Genomic DNA, 25,229 nt, shown 5'->3' with positions numbered 1-25,229 from the left:
TTCCACGTTGTTTTATCAGACATAATTCTGCTAAAACATTGCCGAGAGACATTCGAGGTATTTTTTGGTCTTACCATATATAATAATATTTTAATTAGAAAAACCAAATAATGCATTCGATAGTTAAAACGTTAGTTGATTTTTTAATATTTCCGATGGAATTTATGAATAGAACACTTGAACAGACGCGGTAGGCGAAAATGAAGAAGGAATGTGATTTTTTATGTAACACTACCGGATCGCGAACGATAAATTACAGAACGCGAAACGTGTGCGCACGCGCGTTGTCGGCGCGATACTGATTCGTCGAACAGATTCTTAATTCGTTCGACAGAGTAGAAAATATGCCCGACACGCACATATACAATACGTGTGTCCTATTACCGACCTAACAGTGGTGCATGCTACCGAAAGAAATTAAAACTAAATGCGAACGCACTCATCTATTAGATATCTACTATAGTCGGATTTTTAATTAGACGAAGCCAGCTGACAGTAGCTAATGTCACTTTGTGAAATAATGGTGCTATATTTAAAGTAATAGTGATGCGTTCAGTTCTCGTTCAATCACATGAATGAACAATGAGTATGAAGAGTTAATCATTAATTTCAAACTATAAAAGAATATTATTTATATTTTACAATAAAATTGTATTAAAGTGCTCCAATATATGTTAACAGTAGTATGTAACTACAATCAGTTTTTTTTATTTGCATTACCTACCTATAATTGTTATATTTTATACATCTATAGTTTCAACTATATGATGTATTGGAAATAGGACCGTCTTACAAGCTTCTTCGCAATGTTTTTCTTAATGTTTAAAACACTCGGTGTTCAGTACAGGTAGATACTATAGGAACATAATATTTCGTCGAAAACTCGTTGGTATGTACAAAGCACGCCTAAAATTCGAACCCCGTACCCGATACCGGCAATTCGGCACACCAACTATTCACTAGACAATCGAGGCAATTTCATTAATTCAGGAGTTTTTTCAATCGTTCACTTTGTCACAACACAATTTTTATTTCATCAAAAGCTGACAGCACAGTAAACGTCAGTTGACTTCGTCTAATAAAAAATCCTACTATAGATACTTGTGGTCACCCGGTAGTCGAAATTCGACTATAATTCATTGAAATTATAAGTTTGAACATTAATATACTTCTATAATCACAGATTTCACGAAAACTACACTATAGGCAAATAATATTAAAGACAAACAATATTAATCTATTCTCAATTTGACCACAAACCTTATACAATAACAAATGTTCCTTTAAGCGTTTTGTCAAATATGTACATGGTAGTGTGTGTAATGTTTTTTTTAATGATTTAATGTATTATTTATGCATATTTAAAAAAAAATAGCATTCTGCAATCCTTTTCTTTAAACTCTGTAAGTGTGGGATATTTTATACTCCTCCGTCCGCGCAATTTTGGTAAAAACGGGTACAAAGTTTTTGCTTCACGTATTGATTAATATATAGATGTATATTCATCGGCATCCTAATCTTGCAATTTTTAATAAAATTAAGAAGGAAGACTTATGTATGTGTCTTTATGTGATAATATCTTAAAAGTACATAGTATATGTTATTTAAAAAGAAATGTTAAGTGCGCGCGTAATTTAGCAGCAAGCACGGTTCATCTAACTAACGGATCTCTTACATCAGCGCTAGTAGTGCTAGTTAGACATCACGCGAACAAGTCATTCCGAATTTGTCAACAAAAAATAACTGAATACGAGTGTGGTCAGTGAAAACGAACGTTTGCTTGCAACAACGTATGTCGTGAACGAAATTTGTTAAATAAGGATTGTAATTCGAAGATTTTGAAGACTATCACCCGCTACTTTTTCTTTCGTGACTGGAGGCATATTTTATTTTAACACAAGTAGCTTTAGGAAGAATCAAGCTTCTTTTTTTATGAATGAGGTATTACTGGTGGCCCAAACGCCTTTCCAGTTTCACCAGGATAGGTGAGCGAGCAAAGGCTCAGTCGGGAGGGGTGAGATTTGGCTAACAGCTGCCCGAGCTCCTCCAAGCTTCTAACCTAACTCGCCCATACAAATTATACACACCAATAGTTTTTTTTTTTTTTCTACCTATGCTGATAGCCTTGAGAGGCTATTTCAGCTTCTCCTTGACGTGTAGTTGAGCTCACGGGGCTCAAACTAGGAGTGTTGCTAACACTGGCTCTAGCAAGAGCAGTGCTTGGCAGAATCTACCACCGGATCGGAAACGCGACCCACTGAGAAGATCCGGCGAGAAACTCAGTGGGCTGTGTCTATGGGTTAATTCACTCGTCGAGCCCTTCGTCGCAAGCGACAGGTTCGACGAGGATGTGACCGGGGTTTCTTATTTTAGTTCATCAACGTGATGTTTAAAACTAATTAATATTTAATGAAATTAGGTCTCCGCCATCATCTGAAGTCGTCGTGTCCTAAAGGATAAGACGTCCGGTGCATTCATGTTGAGCGATGCACCGGTGTTCGAATCTCAAGCAGGTACCAATTTTTCTAATGAAATACGTCCTCAACAAATTTTCACGATTGACTTCCACGGTGAAGGAATAACATCGTGTAATAAAAATCAAACCCGAAAAATTATAATTTGCATAATTACTGGTGGTAGGACCTCTTGAGAGTCCGCACGGGTAGATACCCCCACCCTGCCTATTTCTGCCGTGAAGCAGTAATGGGTTTCGGTTTGAAGGGTGGGGCAGCCGTTGTAACTATACTTGAGACCTTAGAACTTATATCTCAAGGTGTGTGGCGCATTTACGCTGTAGATGTCTATGGCCTCCTGGAACCACTTAACACCAGGTGGGCTGTGAGCTCGTCCACCCATCTAAGCAATAAAAAAGAAACTACCTCCCTCCCCCTCTAACTAAATATCCTTAGTCCCTACAGCATAGTTTGCTGTCTAACTCGTTCGAATTGTGTTTTGAGTGTAAGAAAAGTAAGGTTGGATCACAGTGAAGCAATCATGCATTTTATTTCAAACGATAGGATAAGTCGGCTATTATAGCTATATTATTTAGGTGGCATAAATTATGCACTGTCTTTCTTTTTAGCATCGTTTATTTTTGATCCAACCCATAGCGTACATCAAAACACTTCATAATTTACGATCATTACCAGTTCACCGTCAAAACCGATCATCATCTCTTTGTGTGGATAAAGTGAGTATATCCAGTGACCGTAAACGGTACACAATTGCTAACTTGTCCGGTCCCTGGTCATGTAATTGGACAACACTGACAGTAATTGATAGCCCTCGAATGTACATCTACACGCAACAGTGTACAGTAAATTGAACTAATAAGGCTTTATAATAGGTTTTAATCGGAATCGTAATAATGGTATCGATTTTTTTGTGAATTTAATCGATTTTTACGTCCGAAGACCGGTCTTGGTTGATGAGATATATTTGTGAATCTACTCAGTGTTTCTATGAAACATGAGCCGAATCGAACTTATAGTTATATAATAGTTAGAATAATAGTTTTTTTTTATTGTCCTCGTAGGCAGACGAGCATACGGCCCACCTGATGGTGAGTGGTTACCGTCGCCCATGGACTTCAGCAATGCCAGGGGCAGAGCCAAGCCGCTGCCTACCGATAAGAAGCCGCGCGTTCGATACTATTTTCCTACCTATTTACGACGAAGTAGTGATGCGTTCCAGTTACAAGGGTCGGGATAGCCGTTATTCCAATGTCCAAAAAATGTTTACATTGATAACGATTTGTTTATACGGATTGTGTAATAAATTTTATTGACACTTGAAAATTTATAAGTATTATTATCTGCTGATATTTGAAGTATCGGGCAACGTGGGACAACAACCGATTCCTTTCAATAGCACTTAACGTTAATTATTTACACCTGAATTTCGGTGATAAGATAACAATGTCCTTACCATAATCGAATTCGATAATGGACGAAAACAAAAGCATACATAATTGAACTTTGAACATTTACGCGTCAGGAAAAAACAATTAATATAAACAATGAATTTACTTTAAACTTTCCAGTCCTGGGTTGCGTAATGTTCATAAGAACTCAAAGACTTCCTCAATTTTTGTTATTGTATGAATCAAAATTATATTTAAACATCTCTTGATCAGAGAATCTTATTGAAAATACTCTACTATTGATAATAGGCATGATGAATAATTTTCAATATCTATTCTATGATATTCAGAAGTATCTATTATATCAAAAATACATCATATTTCTGTAGAAAATACAGGTTTTCATGCAATAAAATGAAATTTAAATTTAAAGTTTTTATTTCGCGCTAAAACGCTGTTTAGTGTCATGGAGTCGGTAATTACGTCACGGATTAGTAAACTTCAGTACGTCAATAGTAATTAGATGCTTGTATAATAAATCAAGTTATTTTGCATAATAAATATGAATTCAAAAGTGTATAAGTGGTGTGTGGTCCCTCAGTGCAATAATAAATCTATAAAAACTCCTAAGAAGTTAATTTGTTTACGTCCCAAATAAAAAAACAATAAGAAATAAACGGTTGAGTCTTGCACGGCGAGATCCAAAAGGTTTAAGTCTAAATATTTCAATTTATTTCTGTGAAGATCATTTTGATGTAAGTTTGTACATATTTTGTAAATTCTACAATGATGTGTGACCTTAATTGAGGTCTAAAATTTCATAACTTCAATACTTTCTGAGATTACAATTTATCTCTTGAATAACCAGTAATATTTATTTCAATGAATGCTTTATTCATTTTTCAGTTACCACATGATATGGTCAATTATTATGGACAATGGGTTTGATGTCGCAGGTTCGCATGAAACCGGGCTGTATTCTCACAAAATTTGAATGCCAGATAGACAGAAAAAAACTAACAATTAAGATTATTATAGATAACAGAAAATATTAATTTCATTTACTATTTACCATAATTTATCAACCCAGACAATAACCATTAAAACCATTGTCTGTTATCATGCATATCTAATATTTTAACCCGCTAAGCATTTATTACGGAAAAAGTAAATTATAAAATATCTACTAAATGCTTTGTCAACTTTGTTTGATTTATTGTTTGTAAAAAGAAGTGCAGATTGTATTTACCTAGGTATGTTATTAAGTCCTGCATTTTATTTGTGTCTAATAATTTGCTATTTTTACTTTTTAGTTTTGCATGACAACATATAAGAAAATTTAACAGAAAACATTGCCTCGAGAATGACTGATAAGTCTATTTAAGTATTTATTACTCACAAGTTCAGAAGTAAAGCCGTTCAAAGAGAAAATAAATTAATAAATCAGACGACATCAAACCCTTGAAACCTCATACCCATTCTGTTTCTACATCACCATTTAAAGTTACAAGAAGCAATTTCACGTTGCCATGGACATCCACATTACATAAACCTTCTCCGATCTATCATCACCATCAACAATATCTCTCCAAATTAAATCTATATTAGACTACAGTGAGATGATACAAAACGATAGAAAACAGGAGGCATCTAAAATTCTGGAATGTACCTTGCTTAAAATTACAAAGAGCCCGCGATCTTACATTGGAGTTCCCAAAAGCTGTTATTACATAAATAGAAAAACATACTAATATTCCTGCTAACAAGATTTAGTAGGCAGCGGCTTGGCTCTGCCCCTGGCATTGCTAAAGTCCATGGGCGACGGTAACCACTCACCATCAGGTGGGCCGTATGCCCGTCTGCCAACAAAGGCAATAAAAAATAAATAAAAAAAGATACTCACTCAAGAAAATTGGATTAAATAACCCATTTAGAGAGCTTGCTGATGATAGCTTTTGTGGAACTTCTGTTGTGGAAATGGTAAACTACGATTATAAAATGTATTTTAGCGACAGGTAAAGCGAAAACAATAGTTTTTTTTTTTGTTAAAATTGCAGTGATCGCGCGTAAGCTCAAACGAAACAAGATGACGTTTATTAAGGCGTGACGTAATTCACTCTGATTGGTGTTCAAGCTGTCATGGCTGATTGTTGTATTTTGTAGATTTATTTTAACAAATAAATCATCAATCTCGTCATTAATATAAAAATAAATACATTTTTCAAAATCCTTGAATCCTGTTTCATTATAGATCAATTTCATATTTCGGCGATACTTGACTACTGTCATCATGCCTATCTTTATATTAATACGTGAAGCAAAAACTTTGTATCCCTTTTAACGAAAATTGCGCCGACGAAGGAGTATGAAATTTTCCACACTTATAGAGAATATAGAGAAGAAGTGCACAATACTAATATTTTTTTAAAATAATGCATAAAAGATACATTAAATCAATAAAGAAAACATTACACACACTACATACCATGTATTTGACGCACACACGCATGCATACTATTTATTGTCAAACTTTTGTTCTTGACGTCTGTTGTCAAATTGAGAATAGATTAAATATTGTTTGACTTTGTTAATATTTTTTATAGTGTAGTCTTGGCGAAATTTATGATTATAGAAGTATAAAATACAATCATAATAGTGTACAAACGTACAATGCCAATTAATTATAGTCGAATTTCGACTACTGCGGGACCTCTAGTTTAGATAAACAGGTCGGTTTAGTAAAGTAGTGCTCGTATTCTAACGTAGAATAATATATAGAAGTTGCATTATGGGTTTTAACGAATTTTATGGTAATTACCGCAATTCATCTATTTATCGGACCTATTAAAATTTAATCAAATTACAAAAAAAAAACACGCTCTACAAATATCGAATACTATTATATATTATATGCCTTTGATGACATTCTGATTCGCGATTAGACATCACGATTCATGAAAACCTAAGTAAGAATTAAAATTTACTAATTATGCTTCTTTTTCTTGTCTGCTTGTCAACTCTATGATGTGTTCCAAATAAAAATGAAGTAGCAATTGAACATTTGCAGATGCCTTGCGAGTTTGTAATCTGTGACATCTTAGTTAATGATGCCTCTGAACCACGAATGCGATCTTGAAACTTGATATTAACAGGTTAAGTGTGTTCGGGTGTAACCTATCATTTGAGAAGATTGAACATCCGATGAACTACAACGACGGATGGAAAGGATGTGATGTTAATTAAATTTATTTGTAGGAAAAAAAAAACGCGCAAAGATGTACTTAAATGTCACTTAAGATATTCGCTGACGATAACAAGATCACGTTAGAGTCGTTTTATGCGAACAAATCAAGTTCCCGTTTTATTTTTTATTGCTTAGAAGCGAGCTCACAGCCCAGCTGGTGTTAAGTAGTTACTGGAGCCCATAGACATCTACAACGTAAATGCGCCACCCACCTTGAGATATAAGTTCTAAAGTCTCAAGTATAGTTAAAACGGCTGCCCCGCCCTTCAAACCGCATTGCATTACTGCTTCACAGCAGAAATAGGTAGGGTGGTGGTGCCTACCCGTGCGGACTCACAAGTGGTCCTACCACCGGTAAAGTCGTGCAGCCTATGAGCGAATATCTTCAGTAATCGAGGTAACACCACTCACGGTATTGACACAGGAATCAAGTTTAGTCTCGACCGACTTCAGTCAGACTTCGATCGGTACTGGCAGGTGTAAGGTAAGCACAGCTAGTATAATGCCACCGCACATAGGGCACAGCCTCCGACCTAGAGCACTTATGTACTAGAAGCCATGTAATTGCGCCAACGATATTTACAGGATAATCATAACCCATGCGTCGGTCAGCTGAGTTTCTCGCTGGATCTTTTCAGTGGGTCGCGATTCCTATCCAGTAGAAGATTCATTCGTGAAGCAGCTGCTCTTGAGTTGTTAGGTCTCCTTTGGAGGCGTTCGGACATCTGTTAGCAAATACCACTCCTCCTGACTGAGCCCGTGCTCACCCACCTGTCCTTGTGAAACTGGAAAGGCCTTCGGGCCACCAGTGATTCTTTCTTTCAAAAAAAAAAAGAATTTATCTTACAAATTTACGGTAACTAGTCAATATCAGGAACTTCGTTTCTGTTTTCCGACAACAGTAAGGGTTACATAATTGACACACAGACATAAGTGCCACAGTGTGACACTGTTAATAACTTTCCCACGAAATAAAAGCAGCTCCACTAGCATATATATTTTGCAAGACAGAAAACATCAACTAGTAGAACTTTTAAATTAGTTAATTATATACCTTTATAAGGTACTTGTATAGTTTTTTGCCAGATGCTCTTTAGAAAAAAACAGGTTCTTCTTCATTTCTTGCCATGTTAGTCGAGTAACCAGTGACTTATCTATATTCCAAAAAAAAATTTATATCTGGGCTTTGTTTGTCGGTTTTCTGGTCTATCATGTTTTCGAACCCTATAGCAGAAGAGGAAATCATAGCTTAGGGCCGTTCAATGTGGAAAGTTTCAATTTAGGTTCTTATTTTTTAATGTTTAGTCATTTTAAATATAACTATCAGTTGTGTTGAGGCAATAGTCAAGCTATATAACAAGCTATGTAAACATACATTCAAACTTACTTCAATAAGATACTTCAGTGGTTGTATTTATGGAAATTTTAATTTTGAATTATGAGAATGAAACTAAAACTAAGCCAAGGTGGAATAGATAATATTAAAAACAGCCGGTTATTCATAACAATAAACCGACGGTATTAATGAATACGCTTATCAATGGATTTGGTTTCAACATAATTGATTTCAAAACATCCAGCGAACCCGATTTCGTTCACAATACTGTAACATCGAGCATAAGGAAACCATCAAAAAACCTAAGAAAACGTGTTTTGTAAAAAAAAACTTGAGAGGTGTCAAGGGACACCCGGATGGAACGAAGTTCCTTTCGATTAATTAGTGAAGGAATTGTAATAATTTTTTTTTTTTTTTTAGTTATAATAATATTCTTTTTATTATTAACAAATATAATGTTATATAAGAGAGAGAGAGACAGAGAGAGAGAGACAGACAGACAGAGAAACATGCGACGCCGCACAGCTTACAATAGCTTACTATAGCAAAAAGTGTCGTGACAACTTTTCGTAAGAATTTTTTCCGTCTAGCCCCCTTTCACAACGCGCGATAAGGAACTTCGTTCCAAAAAAAACAGAACTACGCACTCAATAATTTAGGTCGTATATCTAGTTTTAAATGATTACAACAATCTTCTACGTCATATTGACCTAAGGTCTTATACGCATTATATTATCAAAATACGCATAATCTTAAATTATTTATATGCACAAGAAATGATTTCACAAATAATAAGTAAATAATAAATACTAGCTACGGTCCTGGGTACTGGTCTATTACATGCCAAAAAAATGTTGGACATCACATGCCAAAAATGCTAATAATATGACTACAAATGGCTGTATTCAAAAGGCATTCATTATCTATTTCTATTTATTCCTAGTTAAAATTTGCGTCATGCCTTACGAACGTATAAATGCTAGGTGAGCAGTGCCGAGCCAGGGCGCTAAATTTGTGATCATCGTTTCTTATATAAAAAGTCCCATTATTGACGAATCTGTGTTCCGAAAACATATTTTAAAAAAAAGATGGTCTGACGGGCGGTTTCCGCAAAACTTCGTGAAAGACAAACAAACGAACAAAAACACTTCTCGAATTTTAAATTTTGTTATTATGTGTACACTGGGTTCGGATTATAAAAGTACATCGGCTTAATTATTTTAACGATCACTGTAGATTACAGAGTCCGGTTCGATAAGAATAGGTATTACTAATTTTAGAAATAAACAACGACTGATACTTATCTACATATTAGGCAATTTACATAGGCTTTTTTTACCTACTTAGTGCAAGAACTTAATTTTTTTTTTCTTGAAGTCGTCTTGGCTTAAAGGATAACATGTCCTGGGCATTCGTATCTAACGGTGCAACGGTGTTCGAATTCGCAGGCGTGATGACAAGGCACAGCTTACCTAATACGCGGACCCCGAACACACCGAGTTAGTGAACAGGGAGGTCGAGCGCAGAGCTTCCCTGCCGCCCTCGGACGCGTTACCTCCCATTACCACTAACGAAGTTAAGAAAGCGATCCACAACCTACAACCTAGGAAAGCACATGGCTCCGACGGCATCCGCAATCGCGCCTTAAAAATCTTACCAATCCAACTGATAGCAATATTGGCTACCATTTTAAATGTCGCTATGACGAGCTGTATCTTTCCCGCGGTGTGGAAAGAAGCGGACGTTATCGGTATACATAAGCCGAGCAAACCGAAAAACGAAACCGCTAGTTACCGTCCCATTAGTCTCCTCCCAGCAGTAGGCAAAATTTACGAACGTCTGCCTCGGAAACGCCTCTGGGACTTCATTACCGAAAAGGCATTGATTTGACTGTAGGTAGCTACATGGTCGTGTTCCCATATACCTAATTGTAGTATCTCTAACTGACTTGGTGGTGCCGTAGTTAGCGCCTCTGACTGTTGCACCCAGGGACGGTGAGTTCGATTCCCATATCGGGCAAACATTGTGTGATCAACAGGTTTGTTTGCTCTTGGTCTGGGTGTTTATTATGTATATATTTAAGTGTGTAGGTACAAGTTTGTTTGTTAGCCGCTGATACCCCATAACACGTGGAATCTTAAATTAGGACCGGATGATCGTGTGTGATTTGTTCCTAGTTATTATTATATTATCTCCACATTATTTAGTAACGGAATCCTTTGAAGTAATTATAACAATAAATCTCCCGGATGTTATTCACTTATAAATTTATATCCGTATCAATTACAACAAAATTTATTGAATTATTTTTAAACTACTTCATTAGTTCTTGAACTACATGTATTAATTCCTTTGTACGATAATTATTGTACTTGGCGACAAGCAAAACAATAGAGGACTCGATAAATAAAAGGAGATTAAAACTTTAATCATCTGATAGATTCATTGCGCAAAAATTACTTTCACGATAAACAACATAATTATGGTGACGTCAATGACAATATGTTCTATTTTCTTCCGATAATGTTTAGAAAACATTGTACATACTTAATGTTTCTTTAATAATTTCACTAAACACACTGGACTACGTAAGTCATGACATTACTAATAGATTATCTTTAATTTTCTTAGGAGGGTCTAACTAAATACCAAGTGCTTGTAGATGTAATTCGGAGGATTATAAACTACTCAATACAAAATAGGGCCCACTCTAAGTTAATCTCGAATTTCGTCTAAAAAAAATTGTTTGGTAGTAGATAGTGAAGTTAAGCATTTCGAAGTATTGTTAACATGTTTATCTAACGTTATCAATGTTTCAAGTCATGAATTCAATGGTGTGTAGACAAAAAAAGTGAAGTACTCCAAAAAACGTTTATTACTCAAATTCTCAGTCATTTGTACCCTCAGTCACATTCTGAATGTTACAGTCGCACGTCTACTTTTTTTCATTTTGACTCGATTTCGGTGTTACTCGCGATCATTATGCCTGGCTCTCGGCGTCATATGGATGTGGAAACAACAACAAGAGCAGTGTTTATGCTTCAGGAGGGAGAATCTCAGAGATCAGAGGCAAGACGTCTTGGTGTGTCGCGACGAGCTATTCGAATCGCGTGGGAACGCTTTCTAGAGTCAGGTAGTGTCACAAGGCGATCTGGATCAGGAAGAGCGCGAGCTACAACCGTCCAGGAAAACCGGTATATCAGATTGACTGCACGTCGAGAGCGTACGATTTTCGCCCGCGTCTTACAAAATCGACTGCGGCAATCGACTGGCACACGAACTCGTGATCAAACCATTCGAAATCAGCTCCATGAAGACGGACAACGTTCCAGATCTCATGTTATTCGTCTAAAATTGACAATAGCGCATCGTGCAGCACGTTTGAGGTTTGCTCGCGAGCACGTGGAGTGGACAACGGACAACTGGAGAAATTTACTCTTTACGGATGAAAGTAGAAGTGAAGTTTTTCAGCGATGATCGTCGAGTGATGTGTGGAGAAGAGAAGGAGAACGTTTTTCAGAACCTTGCATACGTGAAAGGGATCGTTTAGGAGGTCCAAATGTTATGGTGTGGGCTGGAATAAGCTTGCTCGGTAAAACTGAGCTGGTAATTCTGGAAGAAGGTTCCATAACTGCCTCCCGGTATGTTGATCGAATAATTCGGCCCCATAGCATCCCATTTTCACAAAGAGTAGGTGAAAACTTCGTCTTTATGCAAGACAATGCTCGCCCATATACAGCGCGAACAACCCAGAGAGCTTTCTCTGAGGCCAATATTACGGTTTTACCGTGGCCGGCCATGAGTCCCAATCTTAACCCCATTGAACATTTATGGGACCAACTGAAAATAAGCCTCAAATCGAACTTCAGTAATGTGACTAATCGACAAGAGCTCATAAACGCCCTAAAATTGTGTTGGGGGCGAATACCCGAGGAAAACATCACCCACATGATGGAAAGTGTCCCAGATAGGGTCAGAGAGTGCATACGGAACAGAGGAGGACCTACTCGCTATTATGCACTATCAAACTCATTGATTTAGTCAATAATAAAAATCAAAATCAAACTTTACTTAAATCAATAATTTCTGTCAACTTTCCTAAAAACTGTAAATTTTGACTAAATTCCATAAAATTGGCAAAATTTACTTTTGTTAATGTTTACACACTTTCAAAAACCTTAATTTATTCATTCCTAATCAAAAAAACTGAAAAAAGAAAAAGAATCTGTAAAATTCAGTTAAAAAACATGGTGGGCCCTATTTTGTTTTGAGTAGTTTATAATCCTTCGATGTGGATTTCATTCGAATTAGATATTTTTCACGTCTTAAACGTGAATTAGGCTTCTGTATTTCTTGTATAGAACATTGTAAATTTTTAGTATACTGTTTACTTTACATTTTTGGTTTCTTTACATTTTGGGATGTTTAACGACAAAGGGAAGATCTTCCACTGAGCGGGTGATATTTGCTCGGTAAACCGACGCCGAATGTTGTTGTTCGGAACTTGTTTATATACGAGCTTATCTTGAAAATGTCGTAATCGAGATTCAGGCATCTGTCAACTATCTTGCGTTGTATGATGGCTACCGCCACAAAATATTAACATTCGTTACTGTGAAAGGAGGAAATGAAGTTGCGAACCGTATGGTACATACACATATGGTACATATATAGCAAACTAGCGACCCGCCCTCGCTTCGCTTCGGAAGCTGTAATTTATTATTGATTTCTCCACTATTTAATGGATACTATTATACATATAAACCTTCCTCTTCAATCACTCTATCTATTAAAAAAAACCGCATCATAATCCGTTGCGTAGTTTTAAAGATTTAAACATACATAGGGACAGATATAGGGACAGAGAAAGCGACTTTGTTTTATACTATGTAGTGAAGAACCTTATCGCCCGCTTTCTTCAATCGCGTTTTTACTACTTTTTACTAATCGCGGATTTAAAAAAAAGCAACCATATTAAAACCGCATAATCGCGGCTAAAGATTTCTTTAATCGCGATCTAATTGGCACATAAGTACATACGCGTGGATGAAAAGGATTCCAATATGTAGGTATCCAACCGAATATCCTTTGTAAACGCGTCGTCAAATGGACTAATCTATAATACTAATACTAGCGGACCCGGCAAACTTTGTTCCGCCACACGGTTTGTTTCAAACGGTCATCAACCGGTCAACTTCAAAATTCTACTATAATTAACCAAAGAATATATTACGTTTAGCTGTCAGTTGCGTTTTGTTATTCCATATTAGTTGCGTTTTGTTACACCACGTTTTATGACACGTCCCACGGGAATGTGATCCTTCTCCTGGTTCTAAACTACCTCCTCACCAATTTTCAGTCAAATCAGCTCAGCCGTTCTTGAGTTATAAATAGTGTAACTAACACGACTTTCTTTTATATATATAATATATATATAGATTATAAAGCTGAAGAGTTTGTTTGTTTGTCCGCGCTAATCTCAGGAATCACTGGTCTGATTTGAATAATTATTTCAGTGTTAGATAGCTCATTTATCGAGGAAGGCTATAGGGTATATAACATCACGCTAAGACTAATGCAAGCGGAGCACCAATAAAGAATATTTCAAAATCGGGTTTTTTTCTTTTTGAGAGCCTCCGCTGCGTGCACTGCAGAAACGGTTAAAGTTTCGCTAAAATAATGCATGACAGAATTGTTCCCCTTTAAAAGATCTAAAAAAAAGCATATAATTATATGTTAAGGTTATCTCACTATAACGTTTTTATGCTAACCAAATTTGTACTAAAAATAAAGCATTATTTGTGAACTATTCCACGCGGACGAAGTCGCGGGCAAAAGCTAGTAAGAAAATAAAATAGACCTTATTACAACTAAAGTATGTTCCATTCTATTGTACCATTCTATATTCACTGTTTCTGTATACAGTCAAACCTGGGTAAGTGAGACCTGGATAAGTGAGAAAACTCTATAAGTGAGAATAATAGCCAGGACCCGTCATTTTAAGCTCCCAAAACCTCTATTAGCGAGAAACAGAAACCTCTGTAAGAGAGAGTCGTTTTACTCTTATGGACCTCCGTAAGTGAGACTGCTACTTATCTATACCTCTATAAGCGACAGTCGAGCTTTATTTATTTATATTATTACGAGGAACAAATGACAAAACAAATTACAAATTTAACATCTGCTATTTTATGACTCATTCTTAACTTTCATGGAACTTCCTACCGTTGTTTTTGTATTGTTTTCTCGTCAATATTGAACCTATTCTATTTCGTGGAACCAAATAACAGTGTTATTTTGTTGCATTCTTTTCGAATGGACACGCGTCCTGTTTGTCGGACTTACTCAGTTTATCGTTAACCAATTGCGAAGGAAAATTCTGTTCTGCATCATGTCAAAACGGAAAATTAAAGTACTGTCTTTCAGTGATAAACTTAAAATAGTGAATGCGTTTGAATCCGGAAAATCGCGAAATGAAATTTAGAGGGAGTATTTGCGAGAAACTCGGGTTAGTGAGAAACCTCTATAAGCGAGAATGAGATTGTGCTCCCTTGAACTCTCGCTTATCCAGGTTTGACTGTATTTATATACCTACATGTTTCTTCTGTGCGTGTTGGTCATTAAACTCCTCCTAAACGGCTGGACCGATTTGAATGATTTTCTTTTGTATGCGTTTGGCTGGACCCTGGATGGTTTAGATTCACAAATCAGCCCGGCAAAGGGCGCTGCACTCAGTATCTAGGTTATTTATCTCTCCTAGAAATAATTGATATGGCAAAACAACGTATGAGGCAGTAATGTAATTGTACCTTTTTCTATTAAAACATTTGATAAGCAGTTTCCAAGCAAATAACATGACCGATAAAGACCGAGGATAACAATGTGACGCAATGCTAAAAAACAATTTACGATGTTTACATCGGGTTCAAATGTCCTTGAATGCACCGAGTTACAGTATAGTATTGTGCAAACAACAGCTTTTCTAATCTAATCATATCAAGCTTTGTTTAAGCCTTCAGTTATCTACATAAAAAAACCTTTAAATTTTAAATATACTAGAGGTCCCGCAGTAAAATTCGACTATAATTAAGTAATTGAAATTATAAGTTTGAACATTATTAAGGTTCTATTGTCAAAGACTAATAAGACTTCTATAATCACAGATTTCGCCAAAACTACACTATAGATAAATAATATTAAAGATAAACAATATTAACCTATTCTCAATTTGACCACAGACGTCAAGAGTAAAAGTTTAACAATAAATAGTATGCATGCGTGTGTGCGTCAAATACATGGTATGTAGTGTGTGTAATGTTTTCTTTATTGATTTAATGTATCTTTTATGCATTATTTTAAAGATATTAGCATTGTGCCTTTCTTCTCTATATTCTCTATAAGTTTGGAAAATTTCATACTCCTCCGTCCGCGCAATTTTCGTAAAAAAGGATACAAAGTTTTTGCTTCACGTATTAATATATAGATTTTAGATAGATTCCTAACGCGATTTTCAGATTCGATTTTTCATTACAATTGCAAGCGCCATACGCGCGTGTGGACCGAAGACTGGGGGTGGGAAATTAGGAACCAGTAAACTTTCTTTTTTACAAGAGGCCCGCTCCGGCTCCGCTCGGGTCTTTAACAAAAATGTCAACGATATTTGACGTTTTATTTTTTTAAATAAAATATCACTTATTGCGGCATAACTATAATAGTTAGAAATATGCTGCCGCGACACTTTTTGTAAATAATAATGTGTTCTACAAAGTCCTAGTACATTATTTTATTCAATCGTCAATAGTTTTCGAGGGCACGCGATGTAAAGAATATATTAAGTATTTTATTTACATTTTGGGTTACATTATTGGAGTTTTAGTAAGGATCCCTAATTTTTTTCAAAAAGGATGCCTATTTCACTCTGGAATGGTGTAGCTTCCAAACAGTGAAAGAATTTTTCAAATCGGTTCAGGAGTTTCGGAGCCTATTCAATACAAACAAACAAACAAATCTTTCCTCTCTATAAAATTAGTATAGGTAAGTTTACTCGTATCATTCCATGAGTACCAAGGGTAATCCTTAGGTCCAGAGATTCTTCCGAAACCTACCGTGATATTGTGGTTATCAACAGCCGCATATTAGGAACCAGTAAACTTTCTATTTCATAAGTTTACTCGTATCATTCCATGAGTACCAAGAGTAATCCTTAGGTCCAGAGATTCTTCCGAAGCCAGCCGTGATTCGAACGGCCCTACTCATACCACATCTGAGACATCGATAATAACACAGAGCTATAACGAGAATTTCGCAAACCGACATACGCATTGCACAGTACCGCGGTGTTATTACGAAACAATGACACTCAACACTCATGTCACACAACGGTTACATTCTAGGAAAATATTAAAACTGAATTGGCAAAATTTGGCTTAGAGCTCTGTTATCATAGCAGTATGGATCACGTTTCCATTTTCACATATTCAAAATCGTATAATATCTTGTCTCATTCCATGGGGCATGAAATCTAAGGGCTACAATAACCACTTCAGACCAGATGTGTTATGAGATTGTTCGATACAAGAACAATAAAAAATAAAAGATTGTGACGATACACCCTGCGCGCCGCCTAATGACTACTCTCCATGTTTTTTTTATTTTTATTGCTTAGATGGGTGGACAAGCTCACAGCCCACCTGGTGTTAAGTGGTTACTGGAGCCCATAGACATCTACAACTTAAATGCGCCACCCACCTTGAGATATAAGTTCTAAGGTCTCAAGTATAGTTACAACGGCTGCCCCACCCTTCAAACCGAAACGCATTACTGCTTCACGGCAAAAATAGGCAGGGTGGTGGTACCTACCTGCGCGGACTCACAAGAGATCCTACCACCAGTAAAAGTTTAAGGATAAGGTTAAAACATTAGATTGGTCTGTTGAACGGTATATTACATATAAATGATGCATTAGCTAGTCCAGCCAGATAACCCTATGGAGGTCAATATGCAAGTACACATAATCATTGAAGTACAGTCATAATTTTTATAGCAATTTTTATAGCAAAATATGCAATATTTAGCACGATATTAAAATGTCAACGAATAACATCTTAATCATCTGTGACCACAAATCCTTTAAAGTATTGAAAACGTCTTAAATAACCTAATGACAATAAACACAGTAATCTTAATTGTGACCTTAATCAAATTATTATCACATTTCATTGGTCTGTTTTTATTATGTGCCAAGGATTGCTTTGACATTTACTATAAAAACTTTGCTCAATGCAACTCTTAATTTGATTTTGTAAAATGCATTCAATTAAATCATTATATTGGAACCCAGATAGATAATATTTCATGCGTCATACATTGTTGTGTAATAACAATTTACACATTATAATATTGTTATTTAGCAAACGTTAAAGTTGACCCAGAAGATAACGAATGATTCTAATTAACCTGTATTTTTATACTGAAATTCATTAGCCTATTAGATAAACCAATAAACGTTTACGAGTAATGTAGTATTGAGAATGCTTACAATATTTTTGTTTAAGATTGTAATATGAAGTGCACTCATAATTCTTCTCAAAAGAACATTAAATTTAAGTTGTAAAATGAGACAGAAATTTGTATGTCCAATCTATATCTTAGATTCTTAACAAAAGTTAGGGTTTCAAAAAAACAATACATACCAATAAATACCAAGTACATTTATGAATCTGTACAATTTTTGATTGCTTTAGATTTTAATCTATCCTCACATTATGTTAAATAATTTTCAATGTGACATCATGAATACTGCCACACAACATGCCTGAATATGTTTTTTTATAGTGCCTCTCCAAGCCCTAAATTTTTTTTTTATTGCCCTTGTTTGTAGACGAGCATACGACCGACCTGATGGTGAGTGGTTACCGTCGCCCATGGACTTCAGCAATGCCAGGGGCAGAGCCAGGCCGCTGCCTACTGCAAAGCAACAGCTTTGTGGCAGAAAGATAAAAGTAGTCAAAACCAAGATGTCCATCTGTAATTTGATTTCCTACCACTAAATCTGTTTCCTATATCTATTTCCTATATCTATTAGTTTGCCTGTGTTGCTTTTCTTAGAAACCAATAGTAAAAAACAGAAATCATTTTTATTGTTATGAACATTGGTAAAAAAAGTTTTTTTTAATAGTTTTACGGTACATTTTAGTGGTCCCGGTCAACAAATATAAAGCCAAAGTAATAAATAAAACATTACATCATTGATTCTTGATATTACATTAAAAGATTCCATTATAATGATAAATACAGGTCAAGCTAATAAAAGCTTGTTAAAAAACAAGATTAAAACAAATAAATTATACTTTTCCAATGAGTGGTTTCATGACTTAAACTACACTACTACTTTGTTTAAATACTAATCTTATGATAGCCTTATATTACTATACGATCTTTTGTATGTATTTTACACATACAAAACTTAGGTACATTTTACAGAAATATGTATTTGTCAGAGATACTTACTGTATTGATTCTGAGAGACAGAACTTTGAAATAATGTCATTTTTGTTAATGAAGCCTATTGCACAATTTACTTAAACTTATTACTTACTTATTATTTTGTATACAATGTTGCTAGAAACCTTACCAAAAACCCACTACAGTGCAAGTTTAAAAAATCGGATTAAAGACGTTCGAACACAGTTTGAAAAGTTGTTTTCTACCATAAATTGCTGATTTTATAATAAAACCGAATTAAGAACGTTCAAATTAGTTCAAAATAATTTAGATAACTATATAGTTGGCTTTTATATACTCTTCAACCGTACGCCACTCTTGGATCTTGTCTTTTGGATTTATTAATGTACCAGGCTATTCTAGAAACAACCTAATCTATATATATATAAAAATGATTTGCTGTTCGTTAGTCTCGCTAAAACTCGAGAACGGCTTTACCGATTTGGCTAATTTTGGACTTGAATTATTTGTGGAAGTCCAGGGATGGTTTAAAAAATAGATAAACATGAAAATGCTCGAAATTAAATAAAAATAAAAATTTTCTTTTTCTTTTGATGTGTCCCCCGTCGGACGGAATCCTTTTGTTTGTTTTCAGTTTATTTCATACAAAAGTTTAGGTCTTTTATTTATCGATTGAGGCAATACGACGTCTGCCGGGTCAGCTAGTAAATAAATATATAAATAAACGAAAAATACTATTTGACTATGTACCCAAAGATCTCAGCGTTTTTAGTATATAATTAATAATTAAACCTAACCGAAACTAAGAGGTTACATCCATTAAAATATTATTTGTTACATAAATACACTAACCTTTTTCTTGTCCGGTGAAAGTTTCACACTTTCTCCTGAATATGATACGATTGGTAGGAAATAAGCCCACGATGTGTTAATTTTTTATGGAATTAACTAAAGCAAAAACATGCCGCGAAATTTACAAAATTTTGTTTGTTTTTATTGTTGTTTATTTTGTCGACTCAGTTAGACTAAAGGAACATGGACCATACTTCTTCTTCTTAGTCGCATACTTCAGATCGTTTCCTTGAAAGGCCATACAATTCAGGCTTTTGTAATTTTATGCCAACATCATTATTTGAATGAAAACTAAACCGAAATAGAATGGAATATTACAGAATTAAATGAAATCGATGTAATGAAACTCGGGAAAATTGTGATTATGAAGAATGATGATTGCAATTGATGAATTTACTACATTAAAATGATTGAAAATTTGCTGTAGAACAAACAATAAGAATCCCTTCAAGAGATTCTGAAGTGTAATCCTTAAATTCAAAACCTTTAATTTGATGAATAATTTGATAAATTTGATTGATTACAGTATAAATAAATAGATAATAAATATTTAAAGTTCACTACTTTTAAATTGTAACATTGCGTTTTATTTTCTTCAAAGATGTCGATGATGTCATTTTTCTGTCAATGACCAAAACTGTCAAAATTAGTCAAAACAAATCGGAAATCGTGTGAAAATTTAAGCTTTAAATAAACAGATATAGCAAAAATGGGCCTTTTCGGTAAATCCCCAGAGCGCAACCCTAAAGAAATGGTAAAGTCAATTAAAAAAGATAAATCAGAAGACCCCAGAACTGTGAAACATGAAAATTTTTCTATGATTCTATATTCCAGGTAAATGAATGGTCGCATAAACTTCGCAAAGAAGGATACAATTTGGACAGACAAGTTAGAGGTAAATTTTATGAATGATATAACAATAAACTTAAGGATACGATCCTGGACGACTGAAAGTTGTACACCATATTGCCATTGATGGTCGACGAGTATGCGGTCAACCTGACGGTAAAGGGTTAGCGATAATATGGGCGCGACCGAGTTACTGCCTGCAGTAAAACAGCACTATATTAAAATTTGTATTCAAACCACATTTTAGTTTTTTGACATAAGAAATTACATTCTTATTTATTTAACATGTTTTTCAGTCTAGAATAAAGTGAAAATCTTTTAGTAAAAATCACACAAAGCTTAACAGTCATAATTAAACTGGCTCATCAAAATTTCAGCTATCCAAAGAGAAGAAGAAAAAATTAAACGATCACTGAAAGAAGCAGCTACTAAAAACGATAAACAAGTATGCACTATACTAGCAAAAGAAATCATCAGATCCAGGAAAGCAATCAATAAAATATACACAAGTAAAGCACATCTCAACTCAGTACAATTACAAATGAAGAATCAATTGGGTTAGTTTGACAATTTTTTTTTTTTTTTTTATTGCTTAGATGTGTGGACGAGCTCACAGCCCACCTGGTGTTAAGTGGTTACTGGAGCCCATAGACATCTACAGCGTAAATGCGCCACACACCTTGAGATATAAGTTCTAAGGTCTCAGTATAGTTACAACGGCTGCCCCACCCTTCAAACCGAAACGCATTACTGCTTCACGGCAGAAATAGGCGGGGCGGTGGAACCTACCCGTGCGGACTCACGAGAGGTCTTACCACCAGTAAAAAAATATAGTAAAATAATATATAGTCAGTCATGAAATTGGTATTTTATGTCACATTGAGATTACTAATATTATTGGTATATTAAGCTTATATGGGTAGGTACAACTGTCTTACCTATTTCTGCTCCAGAGTACTCATGTGTTTTGCTTATAAGAGTCGTACAGCACTTTGTTCTCCTGTTTCAAGATGATATCTATGGGCTCCGGTAGACATTTTATACCAGGTGAACCAAGAAATCATTCAGATATTTATACAACAAAAAAAACACAAGATGTTCTCAATTTAGAAAGAATATTTTGTAGCCTTTTGAAATAGCAGATATAGCAAGCACTTCATGGAAAAAGTTTCTCTGGGAAATCATGTTACTAATGTAGGAAAATAGGATATAAATTACCAGTTAAATTAATTTTAAAAAATCATTTCTCTTTTATGCATATGATTATTTTGTTTCTCTCTACATTTTAATGTTTTATTTTTTATATTTTTGCCTATTATCAAATCAATTTAGTCAATCTACCTAGTCTAGTCTAGTAATCTATCATTCATCAAAATCTAATAGACTGATTTTGCTACAGCAATAATAATACCACCTTTTTTATCTAAATTTGAATTAAATAAATGCAGTTCTCTCACTTGAATTGTTAAATTACTTTTCAGCTACCTTAAGAGTTGCTGGATCGTTGCAGAAGTCAACAGAGGTATGCTTACAATGGCCTAATGGCAATTTAGAGTGATGTTACAAAATTAAATTAACTAAAGAAAATAGTTACATTAATAATTTCATGATTAGAAAACTGCTTAAAATATTGACAAATTCATTATTTTTACTAATGGTAATGCTTGCAGACAAACAAGCAACCAAAATGAGCATTGTGTTTTACAAATAGGATTCTTTTTGGGTGGAGGATTTGCTGATGGCCTAGAGGCCTTTCCAGCGTCACCAGGGTGAGTGGGCAAACAACTGCCTAAGCGCCTCTGAAGGCCTAACAACTCAAGAACAGCTGCTGCAGATCGGGAATCGATCTGGAACTGCATCGGAAGATCGAAACGCCGGAAAAAAATTAAATTCTATGGGTTGATGTTATCGACGAGTTTGATGATTACGGTCACTTCTGCTGTGGTTGCTAAGTGTTAGAACTAGAAGCATCCAATAGTACTCGGAGTGGATGTGGTGGATCCATCAGGCCGCGTTTAGGGCGTCGGCGGTGCTTAGCTGCCGCATCAGCCGGTTCAGGGAGGTAGTTATCTGCGGCCAAGATAAGAGAGTTATGGTTTCGGGTTCTACCGCTCCGACGCTGACTTCCCATACTTAACTTTGGGTTCGACACCTAGGTCATCATGACGATTCGTCAGCCAACGCGGTGCTCTGAAAGCGGTCCTGCAGAAAGCTGGATTTTATGTGGGTGCAGGCCACATCAGCAAGATTTACACTCGCATCAGGCCAAATGCAAGTGTTATAAACTCATCTTACTATGAAGGGACACTTTGTATTATAAATCATTGCGTTTTGGGAAGTCTATCTATCTAGCTTATCTGCCATATACTGAACAATCCAAGATCACGTTCTTAGAGCCCTTTTAACTTCGGCTCGCCACTTGTGGAATAACGAACCTGGTGTTACGGCTGAAGCTTATTCAGTTTGAAGGACCTTTTCCTTAAGGGGTAGCAAACGTTGTCCTGTGTATATTATGCAATATACTCAACAAACACTTCCTCTGAAAATTAATTAGAAAATAATGAATTAATTTTCAGGTGATGCAAGCAATGCAAGCTCTGTTACGTCTCCCAGAAGTAGCGGCTACGATGCAGGAGCTGAGCAAGGAAATGATGAAAGCTGGTATCATAGAGGAGATGCTGGACGAAACCATGTCCGGGATGGAAGATGAAGAGGAAATGGAAGAAGCAGCGCAAAGTGAAGTTGATAAGGTAATTAAGTCTCTTCCACTATTCTAGTTGAAGATAAACTTTATTGTCCACTAGTGATTTTTTTCTTATTAACACTATGTAAGGGAAAAGAGTTAATATTAATAATAATATAGGCACTTTGTTTTTACTACCTCAGTGAAATGTTGTGTATATTTTTTTACAACCATTGAATTTCCCTTATTTATGTTGTCATATTCACTAATGAATTTGTAATTCATGAAATATTTTTTTATACAGAATATCTATCACCAATAGAAACCGAATAGGTTTTTTTATTGTTTTAACTTTGTATGAAACTTTTTGAGCACAGGTTCTATGGGAATTAACTCAAGGAAAATTAGGAGAAGCGCCGGCACCGCCCACATCTGTCGGAGCACCGTCCACCAGCCAACAAGAAGAGGAACCAGTCCCGGAGCCTGACGAAAGCGAACTGGACGAAATGCAGTCTAGATTAGAATCATTGCGGTCTTAGAGTTGAACAGAGTTTGAGAGAGGTAAATAAATTATATACTTTTTTTTATGTATTTAGACAGGTTTGTCACTAATAAGCCATTGGTTCCTAATTGTTTACCAGACACTATTGAAATTGCATCATACACAGTTAGATATGAGGTTCAAGTCTCAGTCTCATTGAATTAACTATATAAAAAATATAATACAATATAATACGAGGAAGAAGAGGCACTACAGTAACACACGCTAGGGTTCTCTCCATCATTTAGTCATTTTCTATTCATTTTTTTATTTTTGACATATAATCTCATTAAAATTTTGGGGTATAGATATCTTTTTTCCTGTGGGAAATGGGACGGGATATTTATCAAAGCCGACACAAGTTCTTATGAAAATTGAAAATTAATGTAATTACTTATTATTAGTTCCTTGTAAAGTTTTGACAAGTTTAGTATACTTTGTAGCATTAATTTTCTATTTTGACCTGTTCAAAGTACAAAATTTTTGTTTCAAAGTATTGAGAAGTATCACCCGCACTGTAGAATATATGATCAAAAAATGCTTCTTTAAATGTTTTATTTATTTTTACAGACTCGAAAGAAGTATTACTTTATTTGGTGGCTTCATGGCTCGAATGGAGATTAACAGATGCCTTACAAAATAATTTTGTAAATAAATCTTATTGATTTTGATTCTAATTGTTGTATGTATTGTATTAAGTTTTTATTTATATTAAAAGTTATCTTTAACAAAATACATTTTATTTTAAAAGTTATATATTTTATTGTCTCACACCAAATGTTTAATTGATTAAACACTTCGTGAATTCAGTTAAAATTGTACACCTGTATATAAATTTGCTAGAAAATATCGACATAGTAATTCAATAAAACCGCAGCGTACCTACAACGTAAAAAAACTTAATATATGTATCATTATGGCAGGTGAAAAAAGCTCTACCTGCATCTTAACGCTTGAATCATTTCCTAAAACATTCCCAATTAATTTAATTCGATTTCAAACCTAGGGTTGATAATAACGGCATACAAGAGAATAAGGACGTACAAAAAGAGCTTTGTATTTTTTTTATGTTTGTCTTACATTGCTATTCAAAACTGTGTAACTATACTGAGACCTTAGAACTTTATCTCAAGGCGGGTAGCGCATTTACGTTGTAAATGTCTATGGGCTCCAGTAACCACTTAACACCATGTGGGCTGTGAGCTCGCCCACACATCTAACCAATAAAAAATAAAAAAAATCAACAAAATTTAAATAAACTAATGTTACACGTCGTATCAGAAATCACCATTACTTCGTTTCCTTCACCTGTACAATTCAGCAAAGCAATGTCTTCATTAAAGAGACATGACCGAATAACTAATTCGCTGCTGCTGCTTCAATTAAAACAAACAAACA

The 25,229-nt window shown here is 35.2% G+C and overlaps 2 protein-coding genes across 11 annotated transcripts in view; one reads left to right on the top strand and one right to left on the bottom strand.

Annotated features, from left to right (window-relative positions):
* The window catches only part of LOC101740254 (glycerol-3-phosphate acyltransferase 1, mitochondrial), an 83,729-nt gene extending 63,836 nt beyond the window's left edge, over positions 1–19,893 (bottom strand). For 4 of the 10 annotated variants that reach the window (XM_062676276.1, XM_062676275.1, XM_012696218.4 and 1 more), the window contains exon 1: positions 75–304. The gene's annotated coding sequence lies outside the window, so the exon portion shown is untranslated. Of the gene's footprint in view, positions 1–74; positions 308–19,758 lie in introns of those variants that run through there. The other 6 variants (XM_004932995.5, XM_062676281.1, XM_062676274.1 and 3 more) reach the window with 6 other exon arrangements.
* A 109-nt stretch (positions 19,894–20,002) lies between these two features.
* LOC101740115 (charged multivesicular body protein 3) lies at positions 20,003–24,564 on the top strand. Its single transcript, XM_004932994.5, has 7 exons — positions 20,003–20,512; positions 20,593–20,653; positions 20,985–21,164; positions 22,089–22,129; positions 23,184–23,357; positions 23,668–23,851; positions 24,402–24,564. The coding sequence occupies exons 1-6, from the start codon at positions 20,468–20,470 to the stop codon at positions 23,827–23,829; spliced, it is 663 nt and encodes a 220-aa protein (XP_004933051.2). The 5' UTR covers positions 20,003–20,467; the 3' UTR covers positions 23,830–23,851; positions 24,402–24,564.
* The last annotated feature ends 665 nt before the right edge of the window (positions 24,565–25,229 follow it).

The sequence above is a fragment of the Bombyx mori genome, chromosome 26 (assembly GCF_030269925.1).
Source record: "Bombyx mori chromosome 26, ASM3026992v2".
Classification (NCBI taxonomy): domain Eukaryota; kingdom Metazoa; phylum Arthropoda; class Insecta; order Lepidoptera; family Bombycidae; genus Bombyx; species Bombyx mori.
The sequence above is the reverse complement of the archived record's forward strand: the minus strand, read 5'-3'. Positions and strand labels throughout refer to the sequence as shown.